The sequence below is a fragment of the Eublepharis macularius genome, chromosome 6 (assembly GCF_028583425.1).
Source record: "Eublepharis macularius isolate TG4126 chromosome 6, MPM_Emac_v1.0, whole genome shotgun sequence".
Lineage (NCBI taxonomy): Eukaryota > Metazoa > Chordata > Lepidosauria > Squamata > Eublepharidae > Eublepharis > Eublepharis macularius.
Genome location: NC_072795.1, coordinates 10,014,394 through 10,033,065, shown reverse-complemented (window position 1 = coordinate 10,033,065; position 18,672 = coordinate 10,014,394). Strand labels below are relative to the sequence as shown.

General features: G+C 41.7%; 1 protein-coding gene across 1 annotated transcript in view; it reads right to left on the bottom strand.

Annotated features, from left to right (window-relative positions):
• Positions 1-443: 443 nt before the first annotated feature.
• LOC129332045 (cytochrome P450 2J2-like) overlaps positions 444-18,672 on the bottom strand; it is a 38,728-nt gene continuing 20,499 nt past the window's right edge. Inside the window, exons 5-9 of the mRNA XM_054982817.1 lie at positions 12,878-13,054; positions 11,653-11,794; positions 5,706-5,893; positions 2,856-2,997; positions 444-1,589 (exon numbers count right to left, since the gene is read on the bottom strand). Coding sequence (XP_054838792.1) covers positions 1,399-1,589; positions 2,856-2,997; positions 5,706-5,893; positions 11,653-11,794; positions 12,878-13,054 — 840 coding nt within the window. The 3' untranslated portion in view covers positions 444-1,398. The remainder of the gene's footprint in view (positions 1,590-2,855; positions 2,998-5,705; positions 5,894-11,652; positions 11,795-12,877; positions 13,055-18,672) is intronic.

The following is an 18,672-nucleotide window of genomic DNA, read 5'->3' as shown; positions in this document are numbered from 1 at the left end:
GAGCTTACTGAAACTGGGAAGAAGACTCATGTGCTGCCATCAAAGGTTGATGTTCATTATGTCTCTATTGTTTGAGGCCATGCCTATGTCATTCACAGGTTTCTTATTCTTTGTCTTAGGAGAAATTTTATTCATCCTCTGATGAAGAAGCATATAAAAACTAAGCACAGAAGAGAATATTGTCCAGGAGGGAAAGAGAGAAAGTAATAGGGGCTGGTATGCAGATTCCTGTTCACATTGGATAATTTTTATTTTAAAAAGAAAGAATTTATACCACATTGCCAAATCACATTACCAATGCACATTTTTTTCATTCTGAACCAGCTCATCTAATCGATCAACCAACCAACCAACCAACCAACCAACCAACCAACCAACCAACCAATCAATCAAAGATCATAATAATGTTTAATTCTAAGTTATAATAATATAAATTTTGAGGCTTATTGATGTCACAGTTATTTAATTCACACTCGGTCTTCAAAATTTACAAATTTACATTATTCTGTTTAATATAAAAGCAAGGCACAATTGCTCAAGTCTAATGGCATACTTAATTTGTTCCTCCATTTTTTTTTTAAATCCAGCAATCACGAAATTAAGCTTTTTTAAATATGTCTGTCTCTTAACTGAACAAGTTCTGACAATTTTGATAATTGTTCAATAGCCCAGACTATCTGAATTCAAAATTTAATTCTGAGATGTTTACGTTTTCCAATTTTTTGCGAGTAGAACTTTTGCAGCTGCAAACATGTCGAAGATCTTCCTTACAGACTTTTAGACTGTACGCATTAGCTAGTCCAAATAATACTATCTTGGTTTGTAAAGGGATAATGATCCCTGTAATGCAATAGATTTCTAAGAGTCTTAGAGAAAAATATTTTTACTACTGGACACCAGATTCCTGTTCTATGGCTTTAGGAGAAAATTAATTAAGGGGAAGTGTGAACAGAGCCTCTACTCCCCACCACACCCCCGTTTTGCCTGTATACTCTGTTTGGCAACAGATTGGCAACAGATTGGTATACTCTCTTTGGCAACAGATTGGCTACTGTGAGTGACAGGATGCTGGACTAGGTGACAAACTGGTCTTATTCAGCAGGGTGCTTTTGCTGTCCTCTCCACCTCAGAGCTTAATTCCCGAAACAATGATTTCTGTACTCATTTATTTGAAGACATCAACCTAAAAATAAGTTTATTTGTAAGGTAATAGTACAAGTTTAGCAACCAGCAATGTTGCAGATCTGCCAGAATTCCGTCTTTAGGAGGCATCAGTCAAACTGTGAGAGAGAAATCAAGGAATGAATGAATTGAGCAGGTCAGAGCAGGCTTAGGATGATGTGAAAGGAAAGAGGCAAAAATTGACAGTAAGAAATGGACCACTCCAATTTGTATAGTTTATGATGTGCTGCAGCGTGGAAGTGCATGGAGCTTATAAGGTTGGGGAGGCAATGATGCTCCAACTACAGGTTCTTCGCTGAGCTGCTTTACTCCTTCTGGCAGCTGGAAACTGAACGACCTCAGCAGGTTGATGAAGAAGATGAAGAGCTCAATCTTTGCCAGTTGTTCTCCCAGGCACTCACGGGCCCCTGCAAAGAAAATACGGGAAGGCAGCAAGTGAGTAGTACCTTTCTATGTGTTCCCCAAGATGTACCTCACTCCCCAGATATGCCTCTAGCTTGGAATTTGATAAGGTCACTTGAGTGGATGGGCCAACATTTCCCTCCACCTCCTAAAGTAGCTCAATGGCAAGTTCTGTTGTGACTTCCTTTTGTCTTCTTCATCTCCCCCGCTTGCACATGCAGTCTCTCTACATCCTGCCACCCCATGGATCACCCAGGGCTCAGTCCCTGCATCCACAGGCATCTTTTCTTAGATAGATGAAACTAGGTTCTAACTCTCCTCCTTCCTATCAGGAGTGGAGTCCCTAAATGAAAGCAAAATCAAAAAGAGTCTAGTAGCACCTTTAAGACTAACCAATTTTATTGTAGCATAAGCTTTCAAGAATCAAGTTCTCTTCATCAGATGCATGATCCATGACCTAAATGAAAGGACTCTTATTCTCCTTACTGGAGTTTCTTGTCTCATCAGCTTTACTCACTAAACTGCTCTGCTTTACTAACCCTGAATTGGTTATAAGACCAAATATTTCAAGCCACTATCCCCCCCCACACACACACACCATAACATTTGCAATGCTATACTGCCATAGAAAGATGCAAAAAGGGAGGTGTTATCCCTCCATGGCGAACTACATGCTTTGAGTGAAGAAATGCCAACATTCTATTGCTGTCTGCATTACAAAAGGAGCTCAGGGTTGAGTTTCTGTCTCAGACTTCGCTGGATGCTCTGCACAGTGCTGCAATCATAGTGGGTAGGGTTGTCAAGTATGGGTTGGTAAATTCCTGGAGATTTGAGGCTGGGGTCTGGGAAGAGGAGGGATCTCAGTCTGGTATAGCACCATCAAGTTCACCGTCCAAAGCTGCCATTTCCTCCAGGAGACCTGATCTCTACAGTTTGGAGATCAGTTGGAATTCTGAGAGAACTCCAGGCTCCACTGGGTAATCATAAGTATAGGGCCAAAATTCTTGCTGAATATAAGAGCTCTAGAATGTTATTTTTTAAAGGAAAGAAGTTCCTCATTATGTCCAAGCTGCATTTAATAGAATTATATCTTTCATTTCTTTCCTCAACAAAATCATAGCAAAAGATTGCATAATATTCAATATAAGGTTTTGGTACTGTGATTTGAAAGAACATTCTATATATAAGGAGCAAATATTCCTGATTTTAGTCTTTCAGACAGCCCTATATACAACTTTCAACCACAAATTGGTTTGGATTTTTACTTTTACCTTCACCAAATGGAAGAAATGCTTCTCTTTCCACAAAATTTCCATCTTTGTCCAAAAAATGATTTGGGTTGAATGCCTCAGGTGTCTCCCATTGCTTAGGATCAAGAAGAACCGAGCGAAGATCTGGGCAAATCATGGTCTCCTGCAAGGGTGAAACTGTTGGCTCAGGATGCGTACAAAGACATTAAATTTTTTGAAGTCACCTTCTTAATACTAATCTTCATTGTTTCCTAAAGTTGGCAGGCAGTGGTCAACATCCAGAAGAATACTGGGGGCAATGATACTGCATTGACAGCATGATGTCATTTCTGGACCGAAACTGGACGTGGTCACACCACTGTAGGATTCAGTAGAAACTCTATGGGTTTATTTATTTATTTATTTAATTTGACTTATACCCTACCCTTCCCGCAAGCAGGCTAAGGGTGGCTTCCCACAAAACATACTGTTAAAATACAACAAAGCATTATTGCAAATAGCATAAAATCCTATATTAATCAACATTGATCCAAATAGCATTAAAAAAAAATCCAGGCACCACCAAACAAATCAGGCTACTGTAAAATCAGCATAAACCATGGGCACCACCATAATGTAACTCCAGGGTGGCTGCAAAGGGAGGGTATGGTGTTCAGAAGGGGGGACCAAATGCTGGCCCCTAGTTAAAGGCCAAGCGGAACATCTCCATCTTGCAGGCCCTGCAGAATCGTAAAATGTCTCATAGGGCCCAGATCTCCATTGGGAGAGCATTCCACCAGGCTAGGGCCAGGGCAGAAAAGGCCCTGGCCCTAGTTGAGGCCCGCCGAATGTCCCTCGGGCCAGGGACCACCAAAAGCTGCTTGTCCGCAGAGCACAAGGCTCTGCGGGGGACATAACGAAAGAGGCAGTCCTGTAGGTATGCATGTCCCAGTCCATGGAGGGCTTTAAATACTAAAACTAGTACCATGAACTGGATCCGGAACTCCACTGGTAGCCAGGGCAGCTGGCATAACGCAGGGCAGATGTGAACTCTAAATGGCATTCCCATAAGAACGTGTGCTGCTGCATTCTGGACCAGCTACTTTGGTCTGGGCAAAGTTTCTGATAAAACTGTATGACATCACTTTTGGGCTTGCTGCAGAACTGATGTCACACCATCAATGAGACGGCATTTTGCCCCTTATTTTTATCCCTGCCAGCTTACTGACCCACAGCAGGAATCGGGGGGCTGCTGACAGGAACTTTCCCGCTATAGTGGAAGAAAGGCAACCCTTCTGTTACCAGACTCACTCAAAGGTCCAGAAAGGGCCAGGCCACTTCCAGCTTTTGAGGTCTCAAGCCCTAACAATAAAAAGATGAAAAATGAAGGCAAAATATGGTACCAACAAGAGTGATACATAATGTGAAAGTTTTTGTGTAATTTTGAGGCTCCATTGAGCTTCAGGCCCAGATCAAATGACCCTCCTGGATCCCCAGATTGGCCCTTGCGTTCTCTCAAATATACATGCTTCATTCTGGCTGATTCCGCACATGTTGGATAATGCACTTTCAATACACTTTATCAATCATTTGAGGTGGATTTTGTGTTCTGCACACCAAAAAAATCCGTTCCAAATGATCTATAAAGAGGATTGGAAGTGCATTATCCAACACATGCGGAATCACTCTCTCTTGGAAATCAGGAATGTAGGCTGGATTTGTGAGCATGACATCATTCTGATAAAACATGAAAATGGGAGGTGTGTTGGGGGGGGGGCGTAAATTGAGAAGAAACTAGAGCAGTTATATGTAATCCTGGAGAATTGGTTGGCCCCAGTAAACGAAAAACACATTATAGCCTGTTCCACTTCTGAATTTTTCTCTTGAGTCTCATTTGCTTCTGCTCAGTTGGGAAACCAAAAAGTCTCAATCAGAGGAGAGCTTTCCAAAGAGCTACTATTGTTTTAGTACTTCAGCATTTATTGTGAAAAAGCTTCTTAAGAAGCAAATGCTAAATACACGAATGCATTAGGTACTGATGGTTGTCCAATCATTAGCTAAACGTTGAATGAAATGGAGAAGCACAGTAACAGATATGGAGAGGAACAGTTATGTTGGGGTTTGAAACAATAATCCCCGTATATTTGGTATCAGGGGTCATTTCATAGAAAAAGAGCTGGAGGAACTCATTAGCATAACTCATTAGCATATGCCACACCCCTTGCCATCACCAGAAGTGTGCCATTAGCATAACTGATTTGCATCTGCCACACTTCCTGACATCACCTATTCTGGCTGTTTTGGACCCAATCCTGGCCATTCAGGGCTGAAATTGGGCCCAAAATGACAAAAAGGGGCTGAAAATGGGCGAAAAGGGGCCCAAAATGGTCAGGATCGGGCTGCTGCTGAGTGGGAGAGTGATCCACCACCTGTCAGAGGTCTGATCCGGGCCATTTCAGCCCCAATCCAGGCTGAAACGGGCCCAAAATGGCCAAGTCAGGTGGGTGGGGCCACCTAACATGTGACCTGTTTGGGGAACTGCCGGAACTGTGTTCCTGCACGTTCCCTCTCGAAATGAGCCTTGTTTGATATCATTTATGGAAAGCACGTTTTCTTTTTAGGCTTAAAAATTTGCTCGAGGAACTCCTATACAATCTTAGGAAGCTCCTATAGCAACAAAGCCCGTTGCATGAAAAAATGCAACGGGTTCTAGCAAATGGTTGGGAAGGATGCGCTGTGCTGGGCCTCCCTGCCACCTCCGTGGCAACATTGTAATGCTTTTCTATGGCATTATGGTGCAGCTTCATTTGGAATACTGTGTACAATTCTAGTTGTTGTTGTTGTTATAGTGCTCTTAGGACTCTGGAGTGCAACCATAAGGATTTCCTATACCTTTGGAATGACAAAACCCATCATGTTCACATCCTTTGTAGTTTGTCTGGGGACACCAAATATAAAGATATATTTGAAACGCTGGATCTCATGAATCACAGCATTGGTATAGGGCAGCTTCTTCCGATCTTGATAGCTGAATGATTGAGAGGAACCCAGAACTTCTTCCATCTCCTTGTAGACTTTCTCTGGGGAAACAGTAACAAAAAATGAATCTTTATTCTGAATACTGCATTTGCTTCTATCAAGTTAGTGAATCAGTGAAACTGCTCTGTCTCATATATTCTGTCAGGTCTTGCCAGGTATCCCCCCCACCCACTTCACTGCTTCACTCAGGTGTATGAGTTGAAGCTACTTTATTAAAGAAGAATACCAGTATCAAGATGGTCAGACAGGATCATTGGCTGAAGTGACTCAATGTAGCAAAGGAAGGTTAATTATAGGACAAAGTCCTCCCCCCACCAGTGGGAAAGAAAATCTGTTTGGATTTTGGGGCGCTGAGCCAGTGTGCCAGGGAAGAGGAGAGGAGGGAAAGGATGAACTCTGCTCACTCTCTTAGGAGGTTGGTGCAGTCTCTGCTGGAACTTCAAGGCCACATTCTCCAGCCTGCCAGGAAATTGTAACCAAAACACCTGCAAGATAAGCAGCTAGCAACCATTCAGCAAAGCCGGTTTCCCTCTGCATGTTCTCAGAGGTACACTACACACTGCAGCAAGAAATCCATAACCCATGACATATATGCTAGAGGCACCTGTCTGACATATTCAAGAAACTTGAATAAATGTTGAGCTGTTAAGATTCATCACACAACAGCCAGGGCCGGCGCCAGCGTTTCTGGCACCTGAGGCAAGATACCTGCTCGTTGTCATGCCGCCGGGGTGCCCGGCTTGCTGGGAGCTGAGCAAAGGTGGGCAGCAGTAGTGAAGGGGTGGAGAGGCAAGTGGGGCGGCCTGCTTCTCCACTCGCCTCCCTGCTCACTGCTGCACCGCCGGGGCACCTGGCTCCTTGGGAGCCAAGCCAAGGTGAGCAGCAATGGCAGAGGGGCGGAGAGGCGAGCAGGGATGGCGCCTCCTTCTAACTTCAGTGCTCACAGTGGCTGCCCCCACTGCCTCAATGAATGCGCCAGTCCTGACAACAGCACCAGTCAGAGGACTTAATTGCTACCTTAGGAGAGCCTTCTCTTTCTTATTGTGGAATTCTCCACCAGTTGGACTTTTGTAATTTAATGAAAGAATATATTTTGTAAATATTGTTGTCACTATTTATGTGTATATTTATTGATGTATTTATTGTGTAGAATAGATAAATATGTTGTATGATCGAACTGAAGTATATTAGGAAATACTGTATAGTAGTGAAGCACTGTTTGCACTTTGGCACTTTAAATAAGCACATAATTATATTCATGAAGTGACTAATTGATTGCTCATAATTTTCCATCTCTTTTGGCAGCAGGAACTGCCTGCTCAGTATTCCAACTGCTGTTAAAGATGGCAAGAGTAGCCATCGGGGCAGGCCCTTAGTATCTATATAAACCTACATAAGCCACTCTGTGCCACGGGAGCCCCATGGCGCAGAGTGGTAAGCTGCAGTACTGTAGCCCAAGTTCTGCTTACAACCTGAGTTCAATCCTAGCAAAAGGCAGGTTCAGGTAGCCGGCTCAAGGTTGACTCAGCTTTCCATCCTTCCAAGGTTGGTAAAATGAGTATCCAGTTTCCTGGGGGTAAAGGATGGATTACTGGGGAAGTCAATAGCAAAACACCCCTTAAAAAAGTCTGCCAAGAGACTTCCGGAATGAGACAGTGAAAGCACGACAGGGAAGTTTTATGAGCTCTCTGCCGTGACCTTCCTGGTTCCTTGGGAGCCGAGCGATCGGACCCCCAAACCCTCTCCCCGGAGAGGGGAGGCAGGCTGGAACAAGGTGGAAGAGCTTAGGGGGACTGGCGAACCTCCAGAAGCCCAAATACCGGTTCTGAAGCGACGACCAAAGAAGGAGCCAACATGGCTACTTAACTGTGAAACCGGGAGTCCAGCAGGCCGAAGGAAATCACAGTAAATCAAGCAGATTCTTAACAAGACAGATAAAAAAACAATTCTAAGAGAGCTTAACTGACCTCACAGCCTTCCATCAAATAAGTGGACAGATTCATGGTTTTACGGGGCAATCCAGCTTAACTACGCGCTGCTACCCGAGTGAGCTGGGAGGGGCAGAGACGGGGGAGGAATGACTCTCTCAGCAATTGCTGGAATGCTATAAATCTTTGAATATAATTAACCAAAACAAAGCTTTTTACCACTTTCTGAAATGGCTTCTTGGCAAGAAGAGGTACTTGCTTGTTTGCAAAAAATGTCTAAAATAATGACTGAGTTACTAATTAAAGCAGATGTGATATTTGGAGTGGAAAAGGATAAAAGGATTACAAGAAATCACAACCCAGAAAAAAATTCTGGATGTACCACTTTTCATGAAGAGAGAAGAAAAAACAACAATCAGAATCTTGGGGCATATCAGGACTCATTAATGCAGACTCAACCTCTTACTTAAATAGCTTTTCCCTTCTTTCCTTCTTTTCCTCTTTTTTATATAACACTATATAGTGTATGTTAATGGGTCTTTGGAGTCTATTAATTGTACTTAGACTGTACTCCTTCTCAAAATATAAAATACTGGCTACGTTAAATGACCACCTGCTCTTCTTAACCTTACGAGTATGAAAACCCAAGTAAATAAGTCCAGATGGTCAAAATAAAATAGATGAAGGAGTTACTGTCTCCAAAAGGTAAAACTGTGTTTTAACTATATAGTTATGTGATCACCCTAGTCTTATAAATATGAAAACCCATTTAAATAGGTTTGTCTAGAACAAAATAGATGAAACACACACACACACACACACACACTTTTTAAAAATAGAATATAAAATTGTTTTCAAACTAAATATTGATTTGGCCTCTATACCCTTACTATTATGAAAAGACAAGCAGACAAGTTTGGAAGGCATGGCCAGAACAGATATAAGAAAGAGAGGAAATTAATATAAAAATTGCTCTTATCTTTGTGTTTATGTATATTACTGTCCTGCTGATATTGTATGTTTTGCTACATCCACCTCCCACTTCTAGAATGATTATGGATCTAAGATCCCTGATTAAAAGGTAAAGGAGGTGAAATGTGATCTATCTGTAATATGCACAAAAGAAAAAATTACTAGAAATATAAGCTACAGAGTAAGTGGATTAAAAAGAATAGAAATGAATAAAAGGGAATCTTGAAGGTATATGGGGCTCTAATTACATATATAATGGCTTTTTATATTAAGATGGTTGATTATGTGTCTTGTATGTGAATCTCATAAATGCTTATGGCCTGTTGTAATCCCTCCCTATATATTATAAAAACCCAATAATTTTTTTTTTAAAAGTCTGCCAAGAAAATGTCATGATGCGACGTCCTCCCATGGGTCAGTAATGACTCAGTGCTTACTTTTACTTTTAAGCCTTCTCGAGTGTGTAAGAGAAGCAGGTGCAGCTTTCCTCCCCCTTTCCAGACAAGCTGTTCCAAATGTCCTACTTGTCCACTCAGTTTGTACAGCCTGTACCTCTCAGCATTACTCTATAGCCATGTGTCTAATTTTCTAATTTTATATTTGCACACGTCCATATATGTCAACCAATATAGGAAATACTTCTAACCTCTGATGAAGTGGGCTGTAGTTTACAAAAACTTCATGTCATAATAAATATTTATTAAGTAAATAAGTCCTTCTTAAAAGCATATTGATCCACCTACACTTCATGTGGAAGAACTTTGATTTCTTCTGATCGTCCACTCTCAGCTTCAACTAGAGATTTTTTAGTCACTGATTAGCTGGCCTGTGCCATAGCACATTCGTTTATTTCTTGGACAGGTTCACATCCTTGTGTACGGTCTCTGGGTAGCAGCTTGTTGCCCCAAATAAAAATCAGCCCTGTATGTCTCCACTCTGTTTCTGATTATGTATTTGGAGGGAATCTGCTCATTTTGCTATCATAGAGCAGCAAATGAAACAGCTAGTGAAACTGGTCTCCTCAGGATGGTGTACTGGGACAACATTGATTTTTTTCCAACAGACTGCATATATTTATGCTAGCTCTTGGGAATATACATGTGTTTCCTTTCAGAACACCTGAACAATGTATCCGAAGAAGGGAGCTTGACTCTCAAAAGCGTATACCCTAAAAATCTTGTTGGTCCCTAAGGTACCACTGGAATCAAACTTAATTCCTGCCCTCCAAAACTCTTATTTACAGTACCCTTCCCTCTCTCTGCCTGGATAATAAACTCTCCTCCTTTTTTCCACTCCTCATATTTGACAAAGCTTTTGAAAGCTCATACCATATAAACCTAGTTGGTCTTTAAGGTGTTATTGGATCCTGATCTTGCTGTTTGTCTGCAGACCAACAGAGCTACCCACCGGAAATGATCCCCAACAATGTAGGCATGTTTGAAGCATTCATTATCTGAATATACTATTTTCCTCTTCCCCATACCAATACATGATAAATTTTAATTCTACAAAACTGGAAACTTTGATGATTTCTTTTGAGGATAAGTTATATAAACTAGTTATTAATCCTTATGGCAATTCGGCACTCCTGGCTAGTGGCAACAGCCACCTTAGCTGGGGGCCATGGTTTGCCTCCACAAATGGAGGGAGGCAGACAGGTGCTCTCCTGGGCATCCAGGTATGCATTGGGGGCAGAGCTTGCAGACCTCTTCAGGCTGCTCTGCCCCCTGATGTTCAGTTGCGCCTCGTGCTCGGCCCACCCACCTCACTCTATTTCAGTGCAGGTTTAGCCAGTCACTGGTTGTCAGGGCCAGGTATGAGTTTTGTCTCCTTTTTCCTAAATTGGCCTTTGGGAGAGGAGTTTTTTGCCTACCTTGCACTATTAGTTGTGGGAGGTAATTGGCTTGGTGGGGTCAGCTTCCCAAGGGGGCAGGTGAGAAAGGGGAAAATGTGTGGGCTGGTGAGCACCCTTGGCATGTCCCCATTGGTGGGGAAACTGGGGTCTGTCAGGAGTGGCTGGCTGCTTTACAGCCCAGTTGAGGGGACAGAAGCCCTGGTGGGGAATCCCTAGAAAAGCCAGTCTCCCCCCACAGCTTTATGGCTGAGTGGGGGAGCTTTAAAGGGGTGAACCACTTAGCCTGGCCAGGCTGGGTCCCAGCCATATGATGGATGGCTCACACCCAAGGCAGCAGGTGACTCACCCAGACAAGTCGGGGTGGAGATCCAGAAATGACCCCAGGGCCCGACGTGTACTGCTAGTTAGGCCCTTGCCATGTTTGATAATACGTTGTTGTTACATTAATAAAGTGGCCCTTTAGTTCCCAAAATTATGTGTCTGCCTCTTCATTCCAATTGTGGTGGCAAAATGTATTTGTTTGTTCATTTAGTACAGATTTACATTACCTTTGCTCAGATAGCTCAGAGCAGCACACTTCACATCTCTTTTATTATCCGGAGAGAAAATGACTAGCCCATGATCATCCAGTGAGATCTAAGATCACCTGGGGAGTGAGGATTCTAGATTCCAGATTCTATTTTAGCACTCTGATCATTATATCAAACTAGCTTTCTCAGAGGGAAATCAAACATGTGTATTGCGGTTCTCATTCATTTAGTCTTTCTAAAACTTCAATAATAAATGCATTATTTAACCCATTTTACAATGCAGTTTGCTTTGAATTCTTGGGAACTTTTTTCTAGAGGCATATATTTCTCACTATGCTCTGCAGGTCAAAAGAATGAACCACTTTATTCATGGATCCTTTCCAGTTAAGGATGAGTAGCTACACGATAAGAAAATTTATAAGAATTATTATACCCTCTTTACTAAAAATAAGAAAAATCTGCCCTGGGGGCATAAGGTTGACTTTTCCTTGAACCAAGGCAGAAGTCCCTCTTACCTTGGATGTCTGGGTGGTTTGCCATGAGGAGCAATGCCCACTGCAATGTCAAGGATGTTGTTTCTGTTCCTGCGATGAAGAGGTCAAAAATACACTGAGTCAGATTGTCTTCGTTGTATGTCGAGTTAGGGTCATCCTTGCTCTGTTGTTGAAAATAAGAAGCGAGACTGCATTTTCAACAAATTCTAAGCATTTGGACTCTGCAGCCATGGATATAAGTCTCTACAAAATATAGAGAGGAAGCCTCGGGCCAGTTACAACCACATATGTAGCATAATCATATCACTAAGTGTCAGTGGGTAAAATCTCTTGGAAAAGAACTAGTTTCCAATTTCCATTTCATACTAACTCAGTCATGTTATTGGTATTCTACGCTGAGATTTTTCAGGGATCATCTGTTTTATTTGACTCAGATCAGCCTGTTTTTCTTTCAGCAATATGCATACTTTTTAGTTACTTTTTGATACATGCATGTTCTTACAATTAAGAATCTCAAGAAGAGATGTACAAAGTACAGAATACTATAAAATAAGTACATAAAGATAACAAACCAAATAAAGCACACAAATGTTAAACAAATTGTAATAACAAATGTATTAACAATGTAAAATCAAATGTAATAAGAAATAAATCTAATGATTTATTTCTTATTACATTTGATTTTACATTGTTAATACATTGTTATTACAGCAACGTTATACATTATTATTATTTTATTATTACTATTATTGTTTTGCCTTTCTCACTGAGATCCAAGGTGGATTACAATGCCATTAATTGTCAATGCTGTGACAGTGCCGCAACATTTGTTATTTGACACAAATAGTATTACATCATTGGAAATTGCACTCTTCTGTACTTTGCACTTTGGTACTTTGGTTGAAGGGTTTCCTCCTTTTTGCTTTGGCTTGCTTATGAATCTGAAGACTTGGACAATGCTCCCTCTTCAGCTGAATCAGTTCCTTTCCCACCAACACTACACAGCACCATGAAATTCTGAGTGCTAAAAATGTGTTAAAATTTCTGAGCAGCTTACATGTTTGTAAGCCACGCATAACACCTCAGCAACTGAGTCAGTGGTCAGAGAGAAGCTTTCCTTCCAATCTTCTGAACCCAGAGCTCATACAGCAAATAAGTATACAAGTTTCAAAGAATACAGTTTGCCTTCATTTTTTTTTCATATTTATCGCATGTATCTTATGTCACGTACAAGATGGATACTTACTTTCTTCATCTGAAATAGATAGAAATCAATGAAATCCTGTGGCTCATGTATAGCTTCATGCTCCTTATGCTTTTCTATCTCCTTCCTTGAAAATGAAAGTACATCCTCTGCATATGAAAACACCTTTCTCTGAGGCCCCGGGAGGCGTTTCATGAGCCATGGGAAAAGTTCATACAGCTACGGAAACAGGAGAGCAAAATCAGAACCGTAAGATGGCTCAGTCCATAAAATAACTGCCAATTTTCCTCTCCTGATTGCAGTCTTCAAAGATACTTTTCTGCAATAAAATTAATGATCAGATTATTGTATAAATCACAGCATTAGATGCTGGAATAAATGCTATTTGTCTTTGAGTTGCTGCTGGATGCCTGTTAAATAAAGAGAGTGGGTTTTTTTTTAAAAAAAAAAACCCTTGCGTAAAATGTGTAAAATCAGTTGAGTATCGTTATATCTAGATGTTCTGATTACAGTGAATGGGTTTGGCTGAAGTGCTATGCCTCAGAGGAGAATGATAATGAGTTGCATTCTGCAATCAGCAGAAGATGCTAACAGCTGCAAAGACTGCCCACTTTCCTTTCCCCGCAGCAGCCATTTAAGATCCCTTTTTATATATTCAGAATTCAGAATAAAATACGAATCCAAATACTGTACAAGTATTTTTGGCCCAAAATATTGGGAATACCAAATATATATGGTATTCTGATAGTCCTCAGAAAGGAGAGGCTTCTTCCAAAAGATTAAAACAAAGATTTATTGTAATTCCATGGATAGCAGGGCATTCAAACAACTGCAGCTGCAGAGAAAGAAAACAACATGAAAAAGAGATAAGGGTGTAGAGCATGACTCAGCCTAATTGAAGCTGAGTTCCACACCGTGCCTACGATGAGTCAATAAAGCCAATACACTACACCCTCCTTCCACCCAGCTGACATAATCCTGCAGATATCTTGGGCAAATTCTAACATGCTATGGGTGACCCTGGTTCTGCACTTGGACTGGTATAGCCCCAGGCACATGCCCTCTCATTTGGTCCTCATGTCATTGCAGCACACAGCCATCTGGTGTCTCTGTCTGGTATGATACTGGCCCCATAGCTTGCATCACCATAGCAGAGATCCATGCTGACCCCGAACCCTAATGCCTAACATAAACAGGATCATCCGGAACAAATATATGGGCATGCCTTTGAACTCCACCCCCATCATGTGGTCAATCCTCAGTTAAATTGGGGTACAAATGATCTAAAAGAGTTATCAGCCACCTTTCATTAACAGCTCTGCAAGACTCCTGCCTGTGGTCATACATGGTGTAATGTGCTGCATTGCAATAAAATTGGCCAGGTGACAATCCCAGTCACCCTCAACAATTTGTTTTAATGCACCCTTGGTTGCCCTTACCATTCTCTTGGCCTGTCCATTAGTTGCTGGATGAAAAGGAGCTGAGGTTACATGATGAATCAGACCCTTAGCAAGGAATGTATGAAATTTCTCTGATATAAACTGGGCACCATTATCTGTGACAATAACGTCGAGCAATCTATGTGTTACAAAAAATCGACGCAGTGCTTTAATAAAAACACAGGACACCATGGATGACACAAGAATAACTTCCAACCATTTGGAATACAAATCAACCACTATCAGAAAATTCTGGCCCTGAAAAGGACCAGCAAAGTCAATATAAAGCTGTGACCACATGTTTTTTTGTTGACTCCTGTGAGTGTACTGAGGCATGTGGTGGAGCTTGCCTTGAGGCAAGCTCACACTTTTTAACCCACTCTTCCACTACACTATCCATCTTGGTCCATCAAATGTAACTGCACACAAGAGCTTTCATCTGTACAATGCCTGGGTGCCCAATGTGGAGTGCCTCCAACACATGGTACTGTAAGAATGACCACACTATTTCCCCACAAGAGGCAGCCTTTTTGCACTGATAATTCATGTTGTCTCATCACAAATGGTGCAAATTTCTCCTCAGGCTTCCCCCCAGGCCAGCCCCTCCACACTCATTTTAGAACATAAGCCTGCACTGGGTCCTTAGCTGACATAGCTGCAATATCAGTTGCATGAAGCGGTGGGTCAGGTGAAGACTTGAACATCAAAACCTCCAATGGTGAAGGAGGATCCACCTCAACCGATGGCAGGAGAAGACGGCTGAGTGTGTCAACATGAGCAATGCCCTTCCCTGGACTATGCAACAGAGTATAATCATAAGCATTCAAAAAAATTGCCCACCGAAGCATACGTGGTGACAATATCTGCCGTGTCTGTCAATTAGGAGAAAACTATCCCAGTACCAGTTTATGGTCAGTAACTATAATGAACGGTTGACCATAAACATAATCATGACATTTTTTCACACTTGCTACAATTGCACATACTTATTAATTTGTGCATAATTCCATTCAGTTGAAGACATTGCCCTAGAGTAGAATGCAATAGGGATCTCACGCAACTGTGTACGTTGATGACTTAAAACAGCCCCGATGCCATACAGGGAAGCATCACATGTAAGGATTAGTGGCTTTTGTTCATCATAATGGACCAACGCACTATCAGATGATGACAACTTTTTCACATCTTTAAAAGCTCCATCATGCTGAGCTCTCCACTACTACTTAGCCTGCTTATCCAAAAGGCAGTGTAAGGGTTCTGCTACTGTTGCCTTATGCCACAAGAATGTATGGTAGAAATTAAAAAGTCCCAAAAATGCTTCAAGTTCCTGCTTAGTCTGGGGCACTGGGGCATCATGGATTGTTTTAATTTTAGCTGGAGTAGGACAAATATCATCTGCATTGATAAGATAGCTGAGGAATTCAATCAGGGACACATCAAATACACACTTCTCACACTTAACACGCAGGCCAGCATCTGCAAATTGATGGAACACCTCACGTACCCATGTTGCAAGTTCCTCGATGGATATCCTCGCAATCAGGATGTTGTCAAAACATGGCACCACACCTGGAATTCCCTTAAGAATGTCTTCCATAAGATTCTGGGAAACACCAGGGGCCACACAAACCCCAAACTGAAGGCACTTTACTTTGAAGGCCCCAAAATGGGTGGTGATCATTTGGGCATTGGTTGTAGTATCATCCACCAAAAATTGCTGATAGGCCTGTGCCAAATCCAATTTAGCAAAAACTCTTCCCCCTAACAGAGAAGCCAGAAGATGACTCACCAATGGAATTAGATATGGATACAGCTGCAAGGCTTTTTGTATGGTGCACTTACAGTCAACACAAATATGGATGTCCCCATTAGCCTTCATTGGTGTTACAACTGGTGTCTCCCAAGTAGGATGAGTCACTGGCTCTAATATGCCCTGCTCCAACAAATGATCCAGTTCAGCATCAATCTTTCCCTGAAGGGCAAATGGGACATGGCAACGTTTCATCCGAATGGGCACCACAATAGGATCCATAACCAATGAAACAGGTGGGCCCTTAAACTGCCCAAATCCCTCAGCAAATACAGTCTTAAACTCAGCAGTAATATCATTAAAAGGTGCAACATTAACTTGATAGATACCTGTAATTGCAATTCCGAGAGTCTCAAACCAGTCCAAATCAAGGAGACCGGTACGATGACCATGAGCAACCAATAGTCATAAGGTCCCACTAAATGTACAGTACTGCACTCCAACTTCACAAATACCTTGTACCTTCACCTTATTTTCCTGATAATCAGTAAGCTGAATAGTGAAAGGAAAAGTCTCTGAACCCTTACATGGAAAAATCTAACAGTAAGTCTCTGATGAAATAATAGAGAAGCCTGAGCCAGAGTCCTCTTCCATAACACATGAACCACCCTGAATAGTAACAGTTGCCATCAAAAAAAAATTCTGTACACATGGTTGAACATGATTAACAATATTCTCTGGCTCATCACATGACACTTGTACAGAATGTGTGGGATCATAACTCTGGGGCTTCCTTCCCACTGTTTTCCTAAAAGTGGATTGTCTTTCTGTAACCTTACACACTTGCTCAGTATGTCCTAAATGCTTACAAAACAGAATTGTGTATCCATATAAAGGCAAGACTGCCTTTCATGATGTCCTCCGCAACTGTTACATCTTACAGATGGCATTAGAAGGGACCTCTGATTTCCCACAACATTCATTTTGACTGAAGAGCTGTTGTACTGCACCCTGTGGACATCCCCTCTTCTTGCAAATCGAAATTTCTAGTCAAATGAATTTGAGAGCAAGGTGGACTTCATGCTAGCCGTACTTCCCTAGTGCTCATGGCTGCCACCTCAGCACCCGATGCCTCTTCCTGGGCATTTTGAAATGCACGCTGTTTCTTTGCAAACAGACGCCTCTGTAAGGCTTCGTCATGTAATCCATAAACCAAATCAATCAATCAATCAATCAATCAATCAATTGACTGATTAATTAACTTATTTATTTATTTATTTTCTTCCATTTATAGTCCACCCTCCCCACACAAGTGGGCTCATGCAACATCTCCTCTAAATTTAAAAAATTGTAGTGTTGTGCCAGCTGTCACAATTCAGCAATGTAGGCAGAAACACTCTCTGTTGGACTCTGGTCTCCCTTATAAAAAGCATTACATTGTGTTATCTCAGAAGACTGTGATGAGAAATGTTCTCCCAAGACAGTCAAAATGTCCCCAAAAGACTCTCAGCAAGCTTAACTGGTACTAGCAGAGCCTGGGCTAAATTAAAAGTATCTGCTGCACAAACACTGAGTAATACAGCACATTTCCTCTCTGGCTGTGTAATGCCATTAGCAGCTAAATAAAACTCTAACCTAGCTGCATAATTTTACCACTTACTGGGACAAGCAGAGTTAAATTCTTCCATATGTCCCTGGGCTGCCATGCCCCCAGCATTGCTGACTGACCAAAAAATGTTCTAAAGTAATTTCCACACAGTTCAAATAGTCCGTGTAATGATTCCAAGTAAATGTGTGCATGTGTCTTTAAATGCTTGGTGTGAGATAGGTGAAGAGTGGGGGGTGAAAGAGAGGGATGAGTGAGTGATAGGATTGGTTGATGACTGAGAGGGTGGGTGGAGTGAATGCAGTTTGAGACTGAGGGTCAAGCTACACATGACGAAAGACAAGTGGATTGAGTGGAGGGCAAGTGAACAGGGAGAAATACACTTGCTGTTCAAGTGTCATTCGTCATGTGTAGCTTGGCCCTGAGAGTAGAGAAAAAGGTTTTCAGCCAGAAGAAAGCAGGCTAGCTGTGTGCTGCCTGAATATGTTGAAGTGTTTATGAGAGAAATATAACCTGTGTGGAACCTGAACTGAGCATGTTTGTGAAAGGACACTCAGTCAGGGAAAGGGAGGCCAGCTGTGTGCTGCCTGAGGAGTTTTAAGCATTTCTGTGAGACAAATATCGAGTTAGAGAAAGAGGCTAGCTGTGTGTGAAGCCTTGGAAGAGATCTGTGTGAATAAGAGTAAATGAAGTAACTTTAAGAACCGAGAACTACGTTTATGAAACCGATACGTTTCTTGACTAAATAAAAGTTTATTTTTGTTTTGTTATATCCCAGTGTAGCTGTCATTGCTATATTCCATTCCTATCCTCAGGGCCACATAGAACCACGAAGGAGCCTGACGCTTAGGAACGTTACCAAAGGGAAAATTTAAATAAAATATCTTGGAATAAAATATTCCTGGTGGCAGCAGACTACCCAGAGGGTTAAGGGTTAGATTAAAAGAAAAATCTACCCTAAAGAAAGTAAAGGTCATAACAGTCCACCTTATTTATGTAAGGTGCAACGATATTCAAAAGGACAAGACAAACTGTGAGGATA